Source organism: Erigeron canadensis, chromosome 4 (genome assembly GCF_010389155.1).
Source record: "Erigeron canadensis isolate Cc75 chromosome 4, C_canadensis_v1, whole genome shotgun sequence".
NCBI lineage: Eukaryota > Viridiplantae > Streptophyta > Magnoliopsida > Asterales > Asteraceae > Erigeron > Erigeron canadensis.
In genome coordinates, this window is record NC_057764.1 from 2,660,506 (window position 1) to 2,681,095 (window position 20,590).

General features: G+C 34.1%; 3 protein-coding genes across 3 annotated transcripts; 2 read left to right on the forward strand and 1 right to left on the reverse strand.

Moving 5' to 3' along the window:
• The first annotated feature begins 551 nt into the window (after nucleotides 1–551).
• Nucleotides 552–2,711, forward strand: LOC122595399. The gene has a single exon (XM_043767750.1). It carries the CDS (start codon nucleotides 552–554, stop codon nucleotides 2,709–2,711), a length of 2,160 nt encoding a protein of 719 aa, XP_043623685.1.
• Nucleotides 2,712–6,454: 3,743 nt separating this feature from the next.
• On the reverse strand, nucleotides 6,455–10,954 carry LOC122595509 (mevalonate kinase). The gene is made up of 5 exons (XM_043767876.1): nucleotides 10,688–10,954; nucleotides 8,483–8,729; nucleotides 7,819–8,072; nucleotides 7,200–7,604; nucleotides 6,455–6,741 (listed from the first exon to the last, which is right to left on the reverse strand). The coding sequence occupies exons 1-5, from the start codon at nucleotides 10,836–10,838 to the stop codon at nucleotides 6,623–6,625; spliced, it is 1,176 nt and encodes a 391-aa protein (XP_043623811.1). The 5' UTR covers nucleotides 10,839–10,954; the 3' UTR covers nucleotides 6,455–6,622.
• A 2,509-nt stretch (nucleotides 10,955–13,463) lies between these two features.
• Nucleotides 13,464–20,325, forward strand: LOC122598043 (dual-specificity RNA methyltransferase RlmN). Its single transcript, XM_043770649.1, has 9 exons — nucleotides 13,464–13,764; nucleotides 13,860–13,936; nucleotides 15,114–15,225; nucleotides 15,319–15,416; nucleotides 17,153–17,286; nucleotides 17,497–17,605; nucleotides 18,402–18,593; nucleotides 18,673–18,809; nucleotides 19,892–20,325. The coding sequence occupies exons 1-9, from the start codon at nucleotides 13,524–13,526 to the stop codon at nucleotides 20,178–20,180; spliced, it is 1,389 nt and encodes a 462-aa protein (XP_043626584.1). The 5' UTR covers nucleotides 13,464–13,523; the 3' UTR covers nucleotides 20,181–20,325.
• Nucleotides 20,326–20,590: the final 265 nt, after the last annotated feature.

Consider the following 20,590-nt stretch of genomic DNA (forward strand, 5'->3'; position numbering starts at 1 on the left):
ATGACAATGATTCTCAAGTGAGGTTTTACAAAATAGTAAAGTAAAGTTTAAAGTTGAAGTCGTGGTGGTGGAACTTAGCCTCCGACCTTAATTAAAATTTCTGGCCTCCCCTCTACTAGGTACATACAATATTGTAAGAAATCTAATTACCATTTATGAAAGTCCAAACTATTAAGAGTTACCTCTTCTTTTTTACTACTGTATTATATTAATTTTCCCTAAAATAACTGACCCATGCCATTGCTTTTCAAAAGAAATTTCCAAGAAGTCAAGAATATAAATATTGATGACAAGTACGTACTTTCTTTCATAAGGACAACTAAATGTGTAGTTATCATGCAAGGATCGTTTACTTTGAATGATATTGCGTTTACTACACTTTCAACCACATAATGAAACAAATAATTATCTTCTGCCAGCAAGCAGCAGATATATAGTCTAGAGACTTTTTATCAGCATGTAAAAATATATATCAAGCATCAGCTAGCTAGCTCATAATCTGCCTCCTAATTAAATTAATTAAGTTAAATCACCATTGTACGCCTAGAAAGATGCAGTTGAACAATCCTGAGGATGCCGTGCCATGGGTCGGGCTGTATGTTTGCTTAGCATCTTTAGTTTGCACTCTTGCCATGGCAGCCGATGCCTTCCAAGGCTTTCGGAAAAGGAAAATATGGTTTCCTTGTAGATTTTTCACTCTCAATGCTGCTTCAATCACGGTGATAGCGATAGCAATGAAGTTACCAGTGGACCTGACCACCATCAAGCCCAATCTAAGCACCGTTATGCATAACACTGATGACGTCAACGCTAAGGTTTCTAGCATCTTGTTCTTGATCACCATGTTAGCCAACTTTCTCCCTTCTTTCGGGCTTATGAATGACAGGGAACTTCTTTTTAACATCTTGGCTTTGGGTATTCTTATAATCACCATTATTGTTAATGTATGCATTCAAATGGCTACACATGTCTTTTATGTGCATGATGCTTTTAACTTAGTACCTGTTCTGTTCACATTTTCGGTAGCATTGACAGTTCCAGCATCTAGAAGAATCTTAGAACACCAATACAGGGAGTTGCACGAATTGGATTCAAATAATCAAGAAATCAGTTTCTCCTCGAAAGGACTCGTGCATACTATTAAAAAGTATTGGATGATGTCAGAAACCGGTAACCCCCAATTTGTGATTGCTTGTTCACCAATTTCTTGTGCTATCGGGGTTGTATGCCTATTTAACGCTTCACAAGTATGTGGGGTTCTAGTAGCTGAGCTCTTAATGCCATCATACTTTTCATACGGGCGATCAGACTATAAGTGGTCAATAAAATTAATTATTACCATGCAGTTTATTGGGGTTCTAGTAGGTAGTATAGCGCCAACTTTCAGATGCGTCACTTCTATCAGTTATTTCAAAATCTCCAAAAATTGGAGTGCGAAACATCTCAACATGTTCAGAGTCGAAAGACAATGGACTCAAAAACTTCATCAATGGAAACGCAGTCATATCCATTCACATATCCCAGGTCGCTATTGCAAAATAGCTTTTCAAGCTTTCAAAAATGGCATTTTGAATTTTTTTATAGCACTTCAGATAATGTTTGTGATTATATGCAAAATAATAAGTTTATTTCCCAAATCATGTCTGATCTTATTCTCGTGTGGCTGGTATTTCTTCAAGTCTTGGTTGAAAAACTTTAAGAAGGCACCAAATGTATCTAATACTGATGCGAATTCAGAGATCAAAGAATATACAAGGTATGCTCTACAAATTGAAGATGATGCAGAGTTTTCAGAAAGAGTTACAAGAGATGCGCTCAAATCTATAACCCAACTTCTTCAAGTGTCTAATGAGGAGTCAATCAATCTTTTGAAGCTTTTACATAAATCTACAAGATTTGATGGAGTGAAACTGTTCCACAATGACCAAGTTCCGCCTTTACACGCAGAAGAAACAAAAAATTCATGGAGTCTAGTAACGGTGACATTAACAGCCATTGCTCTTGCACTTCCTAACATAGCAAACAACCATATCGAGGGGTTACTTGCTAGCATGAATGAAGGTTTAAAATTTGTAAGGCATGTTGAAGAAAGCCTTAATCCAAATACTGACTTGGTGAAGGCAAGAAAAGCAGCTAAAAGTGTGTGGACAGAAGTAGAAGTGTATCGTACATGGCTACAAATCGATCTTCAGAAAAAGGCTCATAGAGGAAGAAAATCAAAGGAGATACTTCAATGGTTGGGTGATGAAGCAGTAAAGATCGTGATACAGCTTAAGATCTGCAAAAAGCAAATTCTAGATCACTCACTTTATAAGTTCTTAGCTGCAGGTTCCATGTACAAAAGTAGCCAAAGTATATTGCTCCACTTCAACGAACAAGAAAAATGGCCTAATGATGAAGAAGTTTTTGAGTGGATATCAATTGTAATAGCAGATGTATTGTGCGCTTGCCTTACCAACTTACCACGTGTCATAAAAATGAAGTGTCATCACGATGCAATAGAGAAGAGGAGAGACAACATTCGCTCTGCTGCTCTACTTCTTGGAAAGTCCAAAAAGATTCTAAAGATCCTTAAAGCGCGCCAACTTCCTCACTTAGATATGGACTCAATGGCATGCATTGATAAGTGGCATGGTTACACTTCTTCAAACAGGGTTCAACCAGCTTCATTAAATTCTGATAAATTACTCATTGTATCTATAATGAAATAAAGGTGTTTCTATTTTTCTTGTTATATAATTAAATTTTAGTCCTACACTGCAAGAAAGAATGTATTATACATTGGTCTTTACACTTAAATCCCCGCATTTAAAACTGTGTAAATACGGACCAATGGCTTGAAAATGTATCTAATTACCCCAAAAACCTTTAGCAGGTATCCACTTTTAAAATCGTCTATGGTAAGATATAAACTACCGAAAAACTCTAACATGGGTACCATATAAACATTAGAGCTTTGTCCTATATATCATATCTTACAGAGAAAAAGAAAGTTCCTCTTGAAGTTATATCAACATGGTTTGACCCATTTCGACGTTATGGTTCACATCAACCTTCCTGATACATAAACTTATGATTTACATCAACTTTGCAGACACACATTGACCAGACCGGGAATACTCATATTGACCCATTACCCACTTTGACTATTACAAGCATCAGTTAAATCAGTTGTAACCTAGACCATCACTGCCCACTGCAAGCTTACTGAACTTCTAAGGTCTCTTTCAAGTAACTACAACATCCGTAATAAGTAGGTATACAAGTTATTGATAAACTCCACATCATATCCAGGCTTGGGACCAGCTAAGTCTACAATAAATTAATGCAGATTTAAAATTTGTAAACCCAATAGAAGACGAGACACCAATCTGATAGGGAGAAAAACCAACATATTCCAAACTCTAGTTTCCTATACTTTGATTGATGAAAGAACCACACAATTCATGATTTCATGATATGTGACATTGTGCATAGCTACACCAAAACAATTCAATGTCTGCAACTACAACAGAAAATTCTATCATTTTAGGCTAAATTCGTGGCAATTAATGATCTATATTTCACCTTTTATTTAGTGAATTGTGTAGAGAGCAATGTAGAGATGTCCAGTTCACTAGTCCGCACGAGGAAAATACATAAAAAACAATGTTCAGGTGTTTCTGACTAACGTATTGCCTCGATAAGAAGAGTGCATGATGGTATGAAGGAACATGAAAAAATTTCTAAAGTCCTACCATTTGTGACCATGTTAGTAAGATTGAAGAATAGATTCGTGTTTGTAACTCTTTCGTGATGATTATTCAAAATAAGAATTAGGTTTTTTGATTTAGTATTTGTAAAAGTGTGCAACTATATATATAGTTAAGGCATTTAGGAACCAAATCAATTACAATGATTTAATCTGTAAAATGAATGGCTCCATGACAGGTTAGTTCAACGTGAAATTGTTCATATGGACCATCAAACAGTTTGAGCATATCAACAACGGTGAGTTCCACATACTACAATTAGGAGTCGGTGGTGAATACAGTTAGCAAGTAAGATGCAAGAATGGGAAATGGTAGTGCAGCAAATGCTACAATTAGGCAAGTTTTGACATATATTGGGTCAAAACTACCATATCAGGATATGCTGCATGTCTTGTTTATTCTACCAAAGCACATTAATGTATCAGCCCTAACATATATTTACAAACCAGAGAGATGAATCTATTCTTCAATTAACTCTTTATGTAGCCTTATTTTAGCTGGGTTTAATAATAATCTACCAGCCCAAATTTATATTTACAGATGAGAGGTTTTATATATGACAGTTGAATCTCCCTAATCAGGTTTGTTTCTATTTCTATTTCTATTCTCAGGAAACCAATTAGAAGAACAAAGAAGAAAAAGCGGATAAATAAACGTACAAAACAATGGGTTCCCGGCAGAATGTAGATAGACTTAGCAACATGGCCAAAGACGTAATTCACACATCCTTTCACTAATGCCTACTAAATTTGCGGTTCGAACTAGTGTTTTATCCAAAACATGGATTCACTCTTGGAAGTCTGTTACAAGCCTTGACTTTGATGATAAACATCCTCCTTTTGGACGTGATTTACATTCTTTTACTCAATTCATTGACGGGGCACTTAAACCGTGTTGTAGTAAAGCATCATCCCAAGTAGTTAATCATTTTAGAATGCATTTTTTGATACTTGGGTTCCCAGGTCGTATTTGTGTATGTGGATTGATGCAACAGTGAGGCTAAATGTTTGTGAGCTTGATGTTAATGTTAAGGTAAGCTATCTTATGTTGCCTCATAGTTTGTTCACTTGTAAGACGCTCACAAAATTAAGCCTACATTCGAGGAATGATGAACATGTGTATGGTGGCGAATTGGAGTTTCTGTCATATGTCTATCTTCCATGTCTGAAAACCATTGATATAGTTTTCAGTAAAAACTCTGTAAATGCGCTTAATCTTACACATGGTTGCCCAATACTCGAAAGTTTATTACTAGAAATACTCGACCCTTCCAATGACGGTTACAACTTCAACATCCCTACTTTGAAGCTCTTGAATTTGAGTATTATTTAGACTCGCATAATAATGGGCGGTATCAACAAAGTTGTTGTAGATGTTCCTAAGCTTGAAGACCTCTATGTTAGAACACATATTAACACAGTTTTTGTGATGAAAGATTTGTCCTCTCTTGTTTCAGTATCGTTATCAAAGTTCAATGCTTCCCATCCTTTTGTGGTTGAAGTTTTATAAGGAGTAAGTGGAACTAACTCGATTACGTTGTTGGATGTTCCTTTCTATGTAAGTTATCGATCTTCCTAAAGACTCAGAATGTATGTCCTGCTGATTTTGTATTCAAACTTGTTCTCCTTTTTAACTTATACATTTGTTTTCAGCTGAAGACACCATCCAAAACACGGATGCCTGATTTTCCGTATTTGAAGCACTTGGAGTTCAATGCGAGTTCTTCTCAGAATGGTTTGGATTGGCGCTATGTTTCATCAAATTCTGGAACACTCTCATGAGTTGGAGCATTTATGTATTATAATGGTATGTTACTTAGGCTTACCTGATTCTAAATCTATCTTTGACAATTGACATGCATTATTCAGTTATGCTATATATGCTTTCTATTCCGTTTTCTTACACATAACTTTCGGCAATCCTTCTGCTGTTTATGCTCAAACAGAAACCCAAAGATCAAGAAAATTCTTCATGGATTGAGTCGCAATCAGTTCCGACATGTATGCTTAAGAACCTTAGAACATGTAAACTTCATGGGGCAGAAATGTTATCTACAGTTTTTGGCATACTTGTTGGGGAATGCAGAGGTTTTGACGATGATAACAATCACATGCGATGGCGTGTCCTTGGAGAAGAAAATGCAGTTGAGTGTAGAGTTGTTGAAGTTTCCAAGGGCCTCCCGGTACTGCGAGATTCATTGTCTTGGAAGTCGGTCGAATTCTACAACTAGTTAGTTTAGTGAGAGTAAAAAGTATCAGCATCAGTATTCTATGATCAATAATCCCCTGATCTTCAAATTTTCATCACTTTATTATTTATATATCATACTTACAATAATTAACTTTTTGAGATATCATGTCTATGCCAACTTTGTTGACCGGGTGTTTTAATCCCTTGTCGTCGATATTCATTGCATTGTCACTTATAACATTTGATATTTAACATTTAAATGAATTTTGATTGCTAAGACTATTATTTTGAGACATCAAAATAAAAACACGAACAATAAATTTAGGGCGAAGAGAGTGACTATTTACCTGAAATGCAACTAGATTTAACATGTGTTAACGATGAGTATCATCTTAGTCAGAAATTTAATCAAATTACCAAACCTATGTAACATTATTGCTAAGAGATGAAGCTACTGTAACTTCTTGTCGCTTTTTCCTAAGTCTAAGAAAATAAAATCAGCTTTTTGCATATATGAAACTTGTAATAATATTATTCTATACTAAATCAATGTTGAGACAAAGTAGAAGCTAACACGCATCTTACAACAATCCAATATGAAACTGTTTTAACACACCAGATGTTAAGAATCTCCCATCTGAGCCTGGTTGTCACAGACAAGATGGTTATAAACTGAGGAATTATGAACAGCCATCAAAGCAAATCTCAAGTCCGTTACCACCGATTTCAGCAATCAAACACTGAAATCCACATTGCTCAAGCTCCTTGATTACTTTGTCGATTACTGTTTCTGACAATACTGTTGGTAATGGTTAAGGACACATCTCAGTAGAAATTGACAATGAAGTAATTGTGAAAAATTTGACCTATGTACTTGTGAACGGGCAATTCAAGTTATACTTGTTTTCTAGAAGACCAAACAAAGTAAACATCAAAGCCGTTTGTACGGAAAAGAGTTAAACTCGAAAGTCAACCAAAGTGCGTTTTTAATTCTTAAACACCTGCTAGATCATGTTACTGAAAAAATTAGGTTACTATTAAAACAACGTAGTTGTTAAGAACATAAAAATTAGACAAGGAGTGTTTCAGGTCAACTGACCTATACTGATCGATATCCAATAATTAGTTGTTTTGACTGGGAACCGGTTTGACAATTGGCCAACCCACCCGGCCCTCATTTTTCCAGCAGTAAATGTTAACTACACTCAAAGAAAGGAAATAGAAGAGAACTTATAAAAGAAATTGTGAAAAGGATACATGATGGTAAGAAAGTTAGAACACATCCACCTCCACCAGCTCCAGTCAGCTTGGAAGTTAATTTATACTTCAATGTTGTCCGGATCACGGTTTCAATAGACGTATGACTGACCCCCATACATTGAAGCAAACCTTGGTTCATTTCCATCAACTCTTCTACCCTTTGTTCCTTCTCAATATCATCATCAGAAGATGACTGAATTATTGAAGCAAATTCATTGCTGATTAAATCAACCGCAGTAAATACAGATGTCATAGCATCCAGATGCCTGTTCTTACGTTCTGAAACACCTGCAACTAGTGCTTTTGTATTTCTACCCACTTTTGTGTTGGTAATTAGCATCTTAAGTATCATATTGGATTTGATGCATGTCAAAGCACCTGATTTGAATTTAATCAAATTCCCTGTCATTACAGTCATGTGAAACCTTTAATCATTCACTAAACATGCATATTAAGGAGATTTTTTATTAAGTGGCATCGATATATTATTGTTTTGGGACACATATTTCTTTTGTTTTGTGCTAATTAAGTGGAAGATTAGATCTTTGACTGATAGTCAAGCTTTTTATCAAGTTATATGTCAAACTCATATTTTAGATTATCAAAGGTAACCTACCAAATGTGCTAACTGTATTGTCGATCCCAGATGGCTTCCCATGAATGATCTTTTCACCCTCAAAAGCCCATTTGTTCGCCAGTTGCTGCTCTTTTTCTCCAAAAGCAACCCAACCTTCTCGGCTAAACTCAACTGTAACAGAATCTGATAAAGCAAGCAAAGCGCCAGAAAGTGAAACACAGAATGCTGCAGATGAACCCAATCCTGAACCCAAGGGAAGCTCAGATGAGACAGTCACTGTTGCTGCTTTATTCCTGCGTCAGAAGAAAAAAGGATCAGTGGCAAATTTGTCCCATTTACTTGTGAGTTGTGAATTGGCATCAGATGGTTGTGTATTACCTCTAATAGGTAAATGGGTAAAATGAAGCATTGCTAATAAGGAAACATGTCAAACATATTGAAACTTGCTCAAAGTGTAGTTTTAAAGTATACAACTCCTATGTCATTTCATAAAAAACTAGACTATTAATTATTATTGAAGATAACAAAACATATGTAATCATATTTGACATAGTAATTGTTTATAGAAAAAATTCAGAACTTTGGACCATATGTGTCGTAGGTCAACCATGCCAAAGAGTTACCTATTTTGACCCTAACTTGTTTCAACCAGGTACTTGAATAGAAGTAATGTCTACAGTATAAAAGAGAACTGAAAGCATACCCTTGAATAGAAGTGTATAACCAGAGAAAGGCAATGACTCCAGAAGCAATTCCAATATTTGCCTCTGGAATTTTATGTTCATCCACTAAAACTGAAATGAGTTTGATGGTTTCTGGGGAACATGTTGCGGGTGAGGATGCAATAGTACTGGCTGAATCAGGTAATACCTCTTTGATTCTTCTAATTGGCCAAGAAAATTCTAGGTCCACATCCATTAGACGGAGCGTGAGAATATCATCTTTATCAACTGCAAAAAATTGAAAGAAGCATTGACCTTCACCATAGTCGGATCATGTAATAAGATATCATCGAGGAAAGATTCTACAAACATAAAACATATTATCCACTTGATCTTTATTTAATGTTAAAACAACTATCTTATAGATTTTGCTAGCGCTAATGAAAGAAAATACAAATTAAAGGCAATATGCACAATAGAAGCATGTTTACTTTTAGTTTGAATTCCACTTGATGAGATTTAGATAATTGTCAACCAAGTAGGGGAATGGCATTCTATATATAAGCTCATATTCCGAGATTTGATTCTTTGCTATTTCCAAGGGTTTTACAAGCTTTGTTTGTCCATGTTATCAAGTTTGCTGAGATATTCATTATTTTGATAGCTTACATATACAGATTAAACTTGCAGATGAAGATAACCATAACACTTTGTTAATAACATCTTTTGTTACGAGGTGGAAAAAAAATTAAAAGTATATATTAAGAAATGCTTAATGCGAATAAGCTTATAAAATTTGGACATCGGGCTAGCTCTCAACTGCTACTATTTTTCTGGAGTGTTTTAAATTGAAAGTGTGTGTATATATATAGGTAGGGGTTTAAATTTCTGTGGTAAATACATGATTCTATAATGATAATGATTGTTTAACTTAGCAGAAGCGATGGTAGCTGTTGATATTGGAAATGTGTTTTCACTTTATGCATAAAAAATGTTAAATTCTAGGCCATTTTGGACTTTTAATACAACAATGTAGGCGACTCTTGACCTACTTTATTTCTTTGTAATTGACTAAATTTGGCAGTGGCCCATACTAGTTAAAAAGATTATTTATTTAAATTAGATGAGTAGAAAGGATATTGTTCATGAGTCCAGCTCCAAAGGAAAATTAATAGCTTTTTCTACTTTTTTTCAAGCCACGTTTACAAGTTTAATATTTTGTGAGCCTTATTCTCCTCCATTTTTCCTTGCAACAACCTGTTAGTCATAGACTCATAGTACCATCGACTTTCCCCAATTGTACCTCAATCTGTTAGCCAAGACAAACAATTTACCCCCTAAGCATCTTATAGGAAAAAATATCAAGCTCTGTTTTCTGTTAAATGAAGAGATGTTATCAGAAGCTTAGATGATAGGAAAGTAGGCGTGGAAAGGGCAGGACGCATTACTCCAAAACTCAGACGTATTTATACATCAATATGTAGTTATCTACCACTAGCATCAGATGCTCAAAACTAAGAAATGCCACACACTTTGAGACATCAGCTTTATATTTATTCTAAAAGAATCAGAATCTACTTATTAATATAGTTTATCCACATCCCGGATATGTATTAGTCATTGTTATCAAGGTTGTTTGAGTCTCTCATGTAAGCACGGTATCTTTTTCATGGGTACCACTCATTGTTTTTATAACTGGCTTATATTGAAATCCAATTTGAAGACTAATAAATCTTTAATATCTAAAGGGTGTTTCGGCTTCAAATTTCAAGTGCTTATAGCATATATCGTCTCCAAACACAATAGGCACATTCTAAGGGGGTTAAGGCTTAGCTTATATTAGCTTATTTGCATTTGCCTCATGTTTAATAAGCCTTTTGGACTTGTGAGCCTATCATGACTTGTAATTGCAAATTAAGCTCATAATCAAACATAATCCAAACTCAAATGAGCTCAACATAAACTAAGCCAAACATCCCCTAAATATTCGAATAAAAAACGAATTAGTACTTATTTGCTTACTTAACACTAGATTAACCACCTTTTTTAAGCACCATTGTAAATGCATATTTTGAGATTCCTTAGCCTCAAACTATGCAAGAATACTAAATGGGTCAGTTACAAAAATGGGTAACAAACAAGTATACTAAAAACCCATTAAGGCATTTGATCAAACACATAGTGGGCACATGAAAAAAAGTTAAATTTACTTAATGGGAGTGTAAAAAAAAAAAAAAAAAGGTTACCAGAAGAAGAAAGTTGTGAGTGTAAACGTATAGATACAGATGTATATATGCCAATTGAAGCAGCCACGGCGGCTGATCCATGAACAACCGCATGTTCTCCGGCCAGTATTATCTTTCCCGGAGCTCTTGATCTCACTTCCATCATCGTCATCTTCTATAAACTCTTAACTTATTTGAAGGTGATTTTTGTATAGATATAGCAACTGTATGTATATATATGTTGAAATGAATGTTTATTTTAAGGGAAAATAAGCTGTTGATAGTGGAAAAAACGTGTTTTTCATTTTTTGTATAAAAAGTGTTGCTACATTTTTATCGCCCATCTTGGACTTTTAAATAAGTAGGATTATATATTACATGATTTTTATAATTTTTTAATATTGGTCATGAAATCGATCAATAACTTAGATAATTTGCTTACGAAAAAATGAAAAAGACTTTTGGTTTGAGAACCCAAATTCATGTTTAATCTTTGTGAGTTAATAAACTTCGTAATAAATCAGAAAGAGAGTGATGCTCAACCGCTGAAAACGTCTATTATCTTTGTACAAATCGACATATTCATTACTTAACTAAAACTAATAACTGTACAACGTGAAAAGAAATATTTTTTATTGATATATTACATGCAACAAAGATCCGTATAATTTCCATTGGATTGTACATTACTTTTATTTTTGCGAGAATTATCTAGTTTTTGTTCTTTTTTTGTGATTGATAATAATAAGGTTAGTTGAAAATAATCTATGATTTTGTTATTAAAGGGATTTTGGTTAATTTTTACTTAGTTTTGTTACAATTATATTTTAAATTGTAGAAAACACGAGATTAATCTATTGAGTTATATTTTAGATTTCATCGAATAATTATTGTTTACAAAGCTTTTTCCAGTTCTGACGCCGTCATCATCTCGTCTTGATTATCACATTAGCTTTCTCTTTCCAAGATACACCTTTCTTTCTAATCCAATTCATTTGCCTCTCCCTATCATACTTTCATCTTCAAATCATCCACAATTAAAATATTATAAACCCACACACATATACACCCTTTCTCCTCATTCTCAAAAAAAAATAATTAAACACACATATACTCGTCTATGCATTTCATAAAGGAGACGAGTAATGATGATGATGAGTGGATATAGATGAGTTCCTCCTTATGGTTGCATGGCATGACGAGGAGTACAACCAAAATGACGAAGTCCATAAAGAAGAGCCTAGGTAGCTCCAATCATTGTAAAGCTAATTATACGGTATTAAAAAATATTTGTTTTTACTACATTAGGTATTATCTTCTCCTTTACATAAAAGAAAATGATAAATAAACCTAAAATAGTTCACTTCCTTATATTTAAAAAATGTTACATATTCGTTATACTTGAAAATATAAAATTTCCCTTTGGAAAACTATTGGATTTGAACCAATGACTCTCGCCGTATGAAAGCGATACTCTAACCGTCAACTGAATGACCAAAGCATCGGTTGCTTCCACTTGTGGCCTTCTTCGAGCGCCTTGACACCTTAATATCAACTCACCCCCCTCCAAGAATTTTCCTATTATTTTAGAAACTAAAATTTTGATATAGGGGCTTTCTTAGAAGAATTCCCACGTGGACTGGTAGTGAGAACCCGATCTCCAATTATTAGAAATTAGCAAATTTGTCCTTATTAAATTAATTACTATCCGAAACCTTATACTAATAATTTGCATTTTAAATCCTTATTTTCTAAGCTTTCGCACTATTATCTTTAAACTAACCTAGATCACTCGACGATGTCACTATCATCAATAGAAGTGTCATCACCACCCATAATGAGTGTCATCACCGTCCGTCAACAATACTACTAAACCGTTGTTGTGACCATCACCCCTGCATTGCGAGTTTAATATTATTTTGATGAGATTTTTGCTTTTTCTTTTTTTTCATGAATGAAAACATAAAAGTAAACACTTTGACCATTCTTAAAAGGGAAGGTGAAGAATATAAATGGGGGCGTTTGGTAAGAGGAAATCATTGAGAATGGAAACGTAATAAAGAATGGAAATAGTAGGAAAGAGAATGAGTATTTGGAAAGATAATAATTATATTGTTTGGTAACAACAGAGAATGATAATAAGAGAAATATAAAAATAAACAAATCAATATGAATTTTTTTTTTAACAAAAACTAATTCTAATATAATATCATAATATAAATAATTAAAATTAATAGTTAAATACATGAGAAAAAAAGAAAAAAAATGTAATTTGATTCCATTCTCACCATTCTTCACCATTTTGGGAGGAATCATGAAAATGGAAATGATTCCCCCTTCTACCTCTTCATTTATATTCTCTTGTGTAACCAAACAAGTGAAGTGATTCTCATTCCATTTCCACCGTTCCCATTCCACCCTACCAAACACCCCCTAGGTGAAAGGGAAATGAAGGATAGGTGAACGGTTAAGCCTCATAGGTGATAGGAGAAGGTGAAGAGGAGATAGGTGAATAATTTGGTTTAAGCGAGAGATGAGATGTGAGTCCAATTTAATTTATTTATATTATTTGTATTATTTTTTTCTATTTTGTTTGCGTACAAGGTGAGGTATCGTGAGTATTAAATATGTTAAGGTTAGTTTAAATATATTGTATTTTAATTTAAATTAAAAAAAGTGGGGAAAGTGAATGATTAAAAAATAAAAATAGAAGCGAAAGAAAGATGAAAAAAAAAAAAATTTACTCCGGTGAAAGTATAAACAGGAACCGTTACGAATGGTCATTGAGTTGACAACTAAACAGAAAAGTAAACACTTATCCAATTTGGCACAAACACTTCGAAGTAGCATTCGCGAAATGGTTGTGGAATCAACAATCTGGATGAGGCGACTAATGATAGCCACCGCCACCACCACCACCACCACAACCTCTACCACTGTCTTCCGCCGCACCACCAACGCCACCGCCTCTCCGTCATACTCTGTTTCCAAACCATCACCGCCGCCACTTCTTTCTCCGATATTTCACCACCGCCGCCGTTCATTTTCAACATCCCCTGCTTCACAAACCTTGCACAATCAATCTTTTTCTTCTTTAGGTAAACCCCTTCTGTTATTTTACCATTTTATTTAATTATTTATATCAAAGTTTTAATCTTTATTTTTTTTTTTATGGCTATTGTGTGTGTGATAGGAGTTGAAGATGGTGGAATTAATTCTAAGGACTCTCAAAAAGTCATTCTCAAAGGAATGAGATACCAAGAATTCCAAGTATATGTGTGTGTGTGTGTGTGAATATATATTTATAAAATTGTATCTATAATCTTGTAATATATGAATTTTGCTGAATTAGCTCTTGTCGTGACATAATGGATAATCGACCCACTATAAATCGCCTAACACCGTGGTAAAAGTAAGATTGGACCGGGTTTTGAAGACCTCGAGTTTTATGTTTCTTGTCCTCTCCCATGCTAACATATATAACCCATGTGGGGTTTTGAGTTACAATCCTACATTGATTGTCTGTATGGCAAATAAGCAATAACAAATGCTCTCTGGAAAACTTTTTATGTGCTTATTTTATAAAAAACATATGGAATCACTGCTTATATGAATTTATTTATATTTACTTTGTTAGGAAATAAGCATGCTTAAAAGTAAAGAATTGCAAACATCCCCATATCTGTGAACTTTGTGTGTCTTTCATTAGATTGAAGTATTGAACTATAAGTAGAAAATTGGAACCAAAACTGAGACACATACATGGTAATAAAAAATAAAAATAAAAGCTTCAATAAGTCATTAGATTTGCACTCCTCCAAGTGTTAATATGATATGTGCTGTTATTTGAAGATGCTAAGTTGATATCGATTTTGTTGCAAATTTGAGGTTGTGTTGTTGTAGGAGTGTGTGTGTGTGTGTGTGTGTGTGTAAATGAGTGGGTGAAAATTTATATAGAATGAAGTTTAGAATGGGTGTTAATAAGCAGTATCTTTAGATCCATAAGTTTTAAGAGTTTAGTGTAATCTTTGTTTAGATTGATGTTAGCAGTATTGTTAGTGTCAAATTTATTGCCAAGTTGTATGAGTTTGAGAAGATGTTGGTCTGACTTTGTGAAAAAATAAAATAGCTCTAATATTTCATCAGAAATACTCCCCAACTATGGAAGTTTTTGTTATATCAAACAATGCTCTTCAAAAAATAAAAGAAGAAAAAAGACAAGGGAAGTAATGAAGCCGTTAATATGCCATAACTTGATTTGAAACACAATAATGACCAAATAGGTGTTGTGACTTGAGAACTTTTCAGGGCACCAAAAAAGAATGGCGTAACTGGCCTTTAGCCGGTGTGTTTCGAAATAAAATTATCTATTCCATACGTGTATCATTTTACTTTAATACATAACTTAAGCTTATTTCAGATTCTAAATAAATGAATATTCTAACAGAATTGGGTCACTTCCCAAGGTTATAGACCTGCTCAAGCTTTAATGTTGTGGAAGTTGCTATATGGGAATAATTCAAAGAGTATTTGGGCACATTCATGTGAAGAATTGGAAGGTTTGACTCAATATTAAGAAGTTATTTAACGGCTTCAATCCAAAAGTTGCTCTTCGTCTACTAACTTTGGTTTATCTAATTATTATTCTTTAGGTTTAAACAAAGATCTAACGATGATGTTGAGTAAATGTGCTAAACTGAAGGCATTACAAGTGAAAGATATTATTACGGCATCCGATGGCACTAGAAAGGTAATGTCATTTTCAAGGTTGTAAATAATGCTTTTGGTATTGTCTCGGTCGACCACCGAGAAGCGATATATGGGGTATATATCGGGAATGGGAAATGATTAATTACCCTAATTAAACCTCCTAGAAATCCATAAGATTTTGACATGTGGCATAATTAAGAGTTAAAATTAGGAAAGAGTGTTAGTGGGATACACGTCATAATTTGAAGGTTTTAGGAGGATTAATCATTTTCCATCGGAAATATATCGTTTCGGTCGACCACCGAGAAGCGATATATCGGCCGAGATAACCGAGATTTACAACACTGGTCATTTTTTTGGACTGTATATACTTGCATGATATATCATATATGGAGTTTAAATGTGCGTTTTGAAAATGATTTTGAGATTCAAAATCCATAATTAAGTTTACAGCTAGATGATCAGTTTTGCCTATACACAGGGGCGGATGTAATTCATAGTTACTGGGGGGTAATGCCCTCTGTGGGCTGGTAAAAACTATAGCTTAGTAATGCAAATTTTTTTATAAAGCCCAAAACTTATTAAGTTGCCCTCACTGTATTTTTGGAATGCCCTCAGCCCAAACCATTAAATCTAGTACGGAAGATGAAAACATCATTATTCATAAAAAAGAAAATGCAATAGAACCTCCTGTTCTCCTTTCTCATTGAAATTCTGGTGCGACCTTGATTATATACAAACTTTGATTCTAAATATGGTAAGCAAATACTCCAAACGTAATTTTGTAAACCTTAATTAAAATATATATAAAAAAAAAAGAGTTTACGCCAAAAAGTTAGAGGTCGTAGCCCCTTTCAAATGCTTCATATTTTAATATTGGTTTGTTGGCTATGGCTATTTCACATTAGTTTTATCATTAGATATATATTGTTGTTAAAGTGATCCTACTAAAAGTTTATATATTAATTTGTTGTGAAATTTTATTAATTTTCTTTTGTCAATATTATAACGTTTTCACTTGCTGACTTGCTATGTTAATGAAGTTTACCATTTTGGTTGTTTTTTAATTAGTTTATTTTTTTTTTTTCAAATGCTTCGTTTTGTGGTTTTTATGATTTTTTTTTTGTCGTACTATATATTGCTGTTATTCTGAGACTATCTTCTTGTCGTTTTGGCCACTATAAGTCTAGTGAGTTTTTTTGCCCCCGGTTAGACTAATTCCTGGATCCGCCAATGCCTATACATGCAAAACTTTGTCTTAGTAACTAGTTATAACATACATCTAAGCACTCCATAGCTCATATAGTCATTCATGTGAACCGCTCTTTTCAGTTCTCCTATAATTCTCCAATTTGTTGGTTCTATTTTTATATGTTCATATTTCAATTTAATGGGACCCATATCAAATCAGATTGTCCCATCTTATATAAGTGGGACCCTCAAAATGACGATTATATATGATACATGCGGCCAATTTACTTGTGAAACATCAGTTTTGGTTGCTTTTGTTTTGAACTGACTAACAAAATGTTAGCTAGAAGGGGAAAGGGTTGAACGGGTAACTTAACTTGTTTTGTTCAAGGAGATAGAATAAATATTGTAATAATATTGTTCAGATAATGATAACTAACCATTTTAATATGGCCAAAAAACTGTTTCTTGGTCATATCAACCCTGCTCATCTTGCCTCCTTTGATGAAAATAGATACTCTAGATAATATTATCGTTGCTTTATAAGGATATCCTCATTAATCATAATATCTCAGGAGGCTGCAGATTCTGTTTAGATTGGATGATGGATTGGTAATAGAGACGGTCATAATACCCAACAATGACAGAGGAAGGAATACGGTGTGTGTTTCAAGCCAAGTGGGATGTGCAATGAACTGCCAGTTCTGCTTCACTGGCAGGCAAGTTTTTCTTCTGATTGTATTTGCTAACGATGAGTGTGGGACTCTTAAGCTCTTGGATCTGCAAGGGTTGTACGTAGATGTGTCAAAACGGGTGGGTTGGGTAACTAGTTAAAATAGGTAACTTTTTGGTACTTGACAAAAGGGGTCGGCTTTGACCCAAAATGCGAACCTCGGTCTCCTCTTCTTGATGGATTATTCTTTTTTCAGGATGGGTTTGAGGAGAAATCTAACTGCAGCGGAAATAGTAGAACAAGCGGTTTTTGCACGACGATTGTTTACGGATGAAGTTGGACCCATAACAAATGTTGTTTTCATGGTATGTATGCTATATTGCTATTATCAATGGAGTAACTATAACGTACTAAGTAAATAATAACAGTAGCTCATTCCTTTTATGACTTTTATCAAATTATTTTACTCTTTTGACTTTAAGTATGAACCTCATATTGGTTAAATTATGATTATATTTTTTTTTTTTATTATGATTTAAATCCAAGTCTTTCTTATTTTACTTTGTAATTATAACGTTATTGATTCAACTACGGGACCTTTTTTATCTGTAGTTACAGTTTGATTTTTATTAATTCAATTCTAGTTCTTTTTTTTTCATTAATTATGAATTTTTAGCTAATTTCAAAACAGTAGTATTTGATATATATACTCAAAGTAGAACCAGATACTTGCTTATATGAGGCAATTTCGACCCACTTATTAATAGGCGATTTAGGATATGTTTTATGATTTATCTTGAAAGGGTCATTTAAATAAAATAAAGAATAGCTTAAAAAAGGGAACCTCCTGAATGGCTCAAAAGTTGGCCCTTGTGTTTACATTTTTTAATGCTAAAACCTCCTAAATCATTGTATTTTAACAATTAGACTAATACTGAAATGAAACTCTTTTTGTAATCATAAAATGATACAGTAATTGTATGTCAACTATCTGGACAAAAAAGTGTTTTGGGTCAACTCCTCATGACCCGACCATTGTTGACACGTAGGAAATAATATGAACTTATCTGTATTGACCATTTGCACATCCGTGCTTTATGTCACTTCTCCAACATACAGAGAACGAACGTGATATTTATCAGTTTATAAATTTACTTTTAGGGGATGGGAGAACCACTTCAGAACATCGACAATGTGTTAAAAGCCGCAGATGTAATGGTGGATGAGCAAGGGCTTCATTTCAGCCCCAACAAGGTTACCATTTCAACCAGTGGGCTAGTGCCCCAGATAAAACGCTTTCTTCGTGAGTCTAAATGTGCTTTAGCCGTTAGTCTGAATGCTACAACTGATGAAGTAATATTCTTGATCCTTTCTATTACAAAGCTTTGATCTTGTTTGTCTTTTTTCTTACCATCTCAAAATTATGTCATAGGTTAGGAACTGGATTATGCCCATTAATCGGAAGTATAATTTGAATGTACTTCTTGAAACCCTCCGTGAAGAACTCCACTTGAAGCATAAATACAAAGTCTTATTTGAATATGTGATGCTTGCTGGAGTTAATGACAGGTGAGATGTGAGAATAACTTTACTTTCTTCTTATGATGATATGATCCAAAGTCTGTGCCAAGGTCGCAAGATGGGCGGGTTAGATAATGGGTCAAAATGTAGATAGGGTTAAATGGGTCATATTAGTTTCAGCAGGATCGGTTTCTTGACCCACGATTGCTTTTTTTGTTTCCTTAATGTTACTTTTGAATAATGATAGATGTCTATATAAATACAAAATAAATTTATTACTCGTATTTATTACCAGAATAATCGTATGAAAAATAGACCATGAATCGCATAAAAAATAGACCATGGTAAATCCATTCAATCTCATTATTTTCATTTTTTTAGCTAATTTTTTCACTTGCACCATGAGAAAATACAACCAAAATCGACCCATTTATAAGTAAATGGGTTAAAATTGCCTCCTTAAAATGTCTCGTTTAGCATCAGTTTAAGGGTGTTTGGATATGCTGTTTTAAAATGTGGTTTTAAAGTGTGATAACTTGACCCTAAAATATCATATTTTACTTTAACCAAAAAATCCAATGTTAAGTATTCTAAACATGCATCCGAACACATACTTAATTATTATACACACGTGTCCAGTGACTCCAATCCATGCATGATTCTGATAGTTGTATTGAACTATTACATATGTTTGCATGCAAACTTCAACTCACAATGTAAGCTATGGTTTTATGTGAACATAGTATAACCAAAGTTTACCAGCTTTGGTAGAGCAAACTAATCATATCGTTCTTATGATAGTTGAACCTCGAGTGGACAGTGAGTTGCCTGTTTCCCTTGGGAAAAAAAGAACAGTTTGCCTATGAGTCAACGAGTTCAGTGGTACAAATCTTTGGGAGGTGCAACATGGTTAGTCTTTGACTAAATAAGTAAATCCTCAGGTTGACACCCAAACAATGGGATACAGGGCATTAAATGCCTTTTGTATGAATGAAAAGATGAGAGTTTACAAAATAAAAATTGCAAACTCGGCTAAAAGTTTTAAGGGGTGTGCTTATCAAAATGATTATATCTGTGTAAAGGCACATGCTCAGAATTCATTTATTAATGTTATGATCTTGTCTTTTCAGTATTGATGATGCAAAAAGGATTATTGATCTTGTTAAGGGCATTCCTTGTAAGATTAACCTCATCACATTCAACCCGCATAGTGGGTCATACTTCCAACCCACAACGGATGCAAAGATGGTCGAGTTTCGAAACATCCTGGCAGAGGGAGGTTGTGTTGTGTTAATGAGACCAAGTAGAGGAGATGACCAAATGGCTGCATGTGGTCAATTGGGAAACCCGGGTGAGTTTCAAGCTCCTTTGCTTAAAGTGCCGCCAAGATTTCAAGCCTCGTTGGAGCCATCTATATAACTCTTGTAACTTGTACATATTAGGAGTAAACACAGAGGATTTATTGGGAATAGTTGTATTCGTTTGGGTCTTTGGTTGAAATACGTTTGGGTCTTAACATGTACTTTTTCTACAGGTTAAAATCGATCAAGTTGGGTTGAGCTGAGAACAATTTCTTTTTGGTTTTTTTCCTTTCCATTTGATAATCAACTTTATACTGTGATTAATGACCCAAATGGAATCTCTCTAGAGTTTGGTTCTCATATTAAATCCTTTTCGATCTTCTTACATACGTGTATCTTAATCAATTTGGTCATTTCACAAGTTTATTTCCAAGATGAACATTAAAAAGTATCCAATTTTACTCCTTTGCTTAATGGGATTAAGGTTAACTTTATAATTCCCCAAATATTTTGTTTTGATGGATCCAA

What these genes read in the sequence shown, in the direction of transcription:
- LOC122595399 (XM_043767750.1), top strand. Translation starts at nt 552, where the DNA reads ATGCAGTTGAACAATCCTGAGGATGCCGTGCCATGGGTCGGGCTGTAT.
- LOC122595509 (XM_043767876.1), bottom strand. Translation starts at nt 10,838, where the DNA reads ATGACGATGATGGAAGTGAGATCAAGAGCTCCGGGAAAGATAATACTG. An exon ending in CTCACAACTTTCTTCTTCTG is followed by an intron (nt 8,730 to 10,687) that starts GTAACCTTTTTT and finishes AATTTTTTGCAG; the next exon opens with TTGATAAAGATGATATTCTC. An exon ending in TCTAACTTTCTTACCATCAT is followed by an intron (nt 6,742 to 7,199) that starts GTATCCTTTTCA and finishes CATTACCAACAG; the next exon opens with TATTGTCAGAAACAGTAATC.
- LOC122598043 (XM_043770649.1), top strand. Translation starts at nt 13,524, where the DNA reads ATGGTTGTGGAATCAACAATCTGGATGAGGCGACTAATGATAGCCACC. An exon ending in CAGTTCTGCTTCACTGGCAG is followed by an intron (nt 17,287 to 17,496) that starts GCAAGTTTTTCT and finishes TTCTTTTTTCAG; the next exon opens with GATGGGTTTGAGGAGAAATC. An exon ending in TAACAAATGTTGTTTTCATG is followed by an intron (nt 17,606 to 18,401) that starts GTATGTATGCTA and finishes ATTTACTTTTAG; the next exon opens with GGGATGGGAGAACCACTTCA.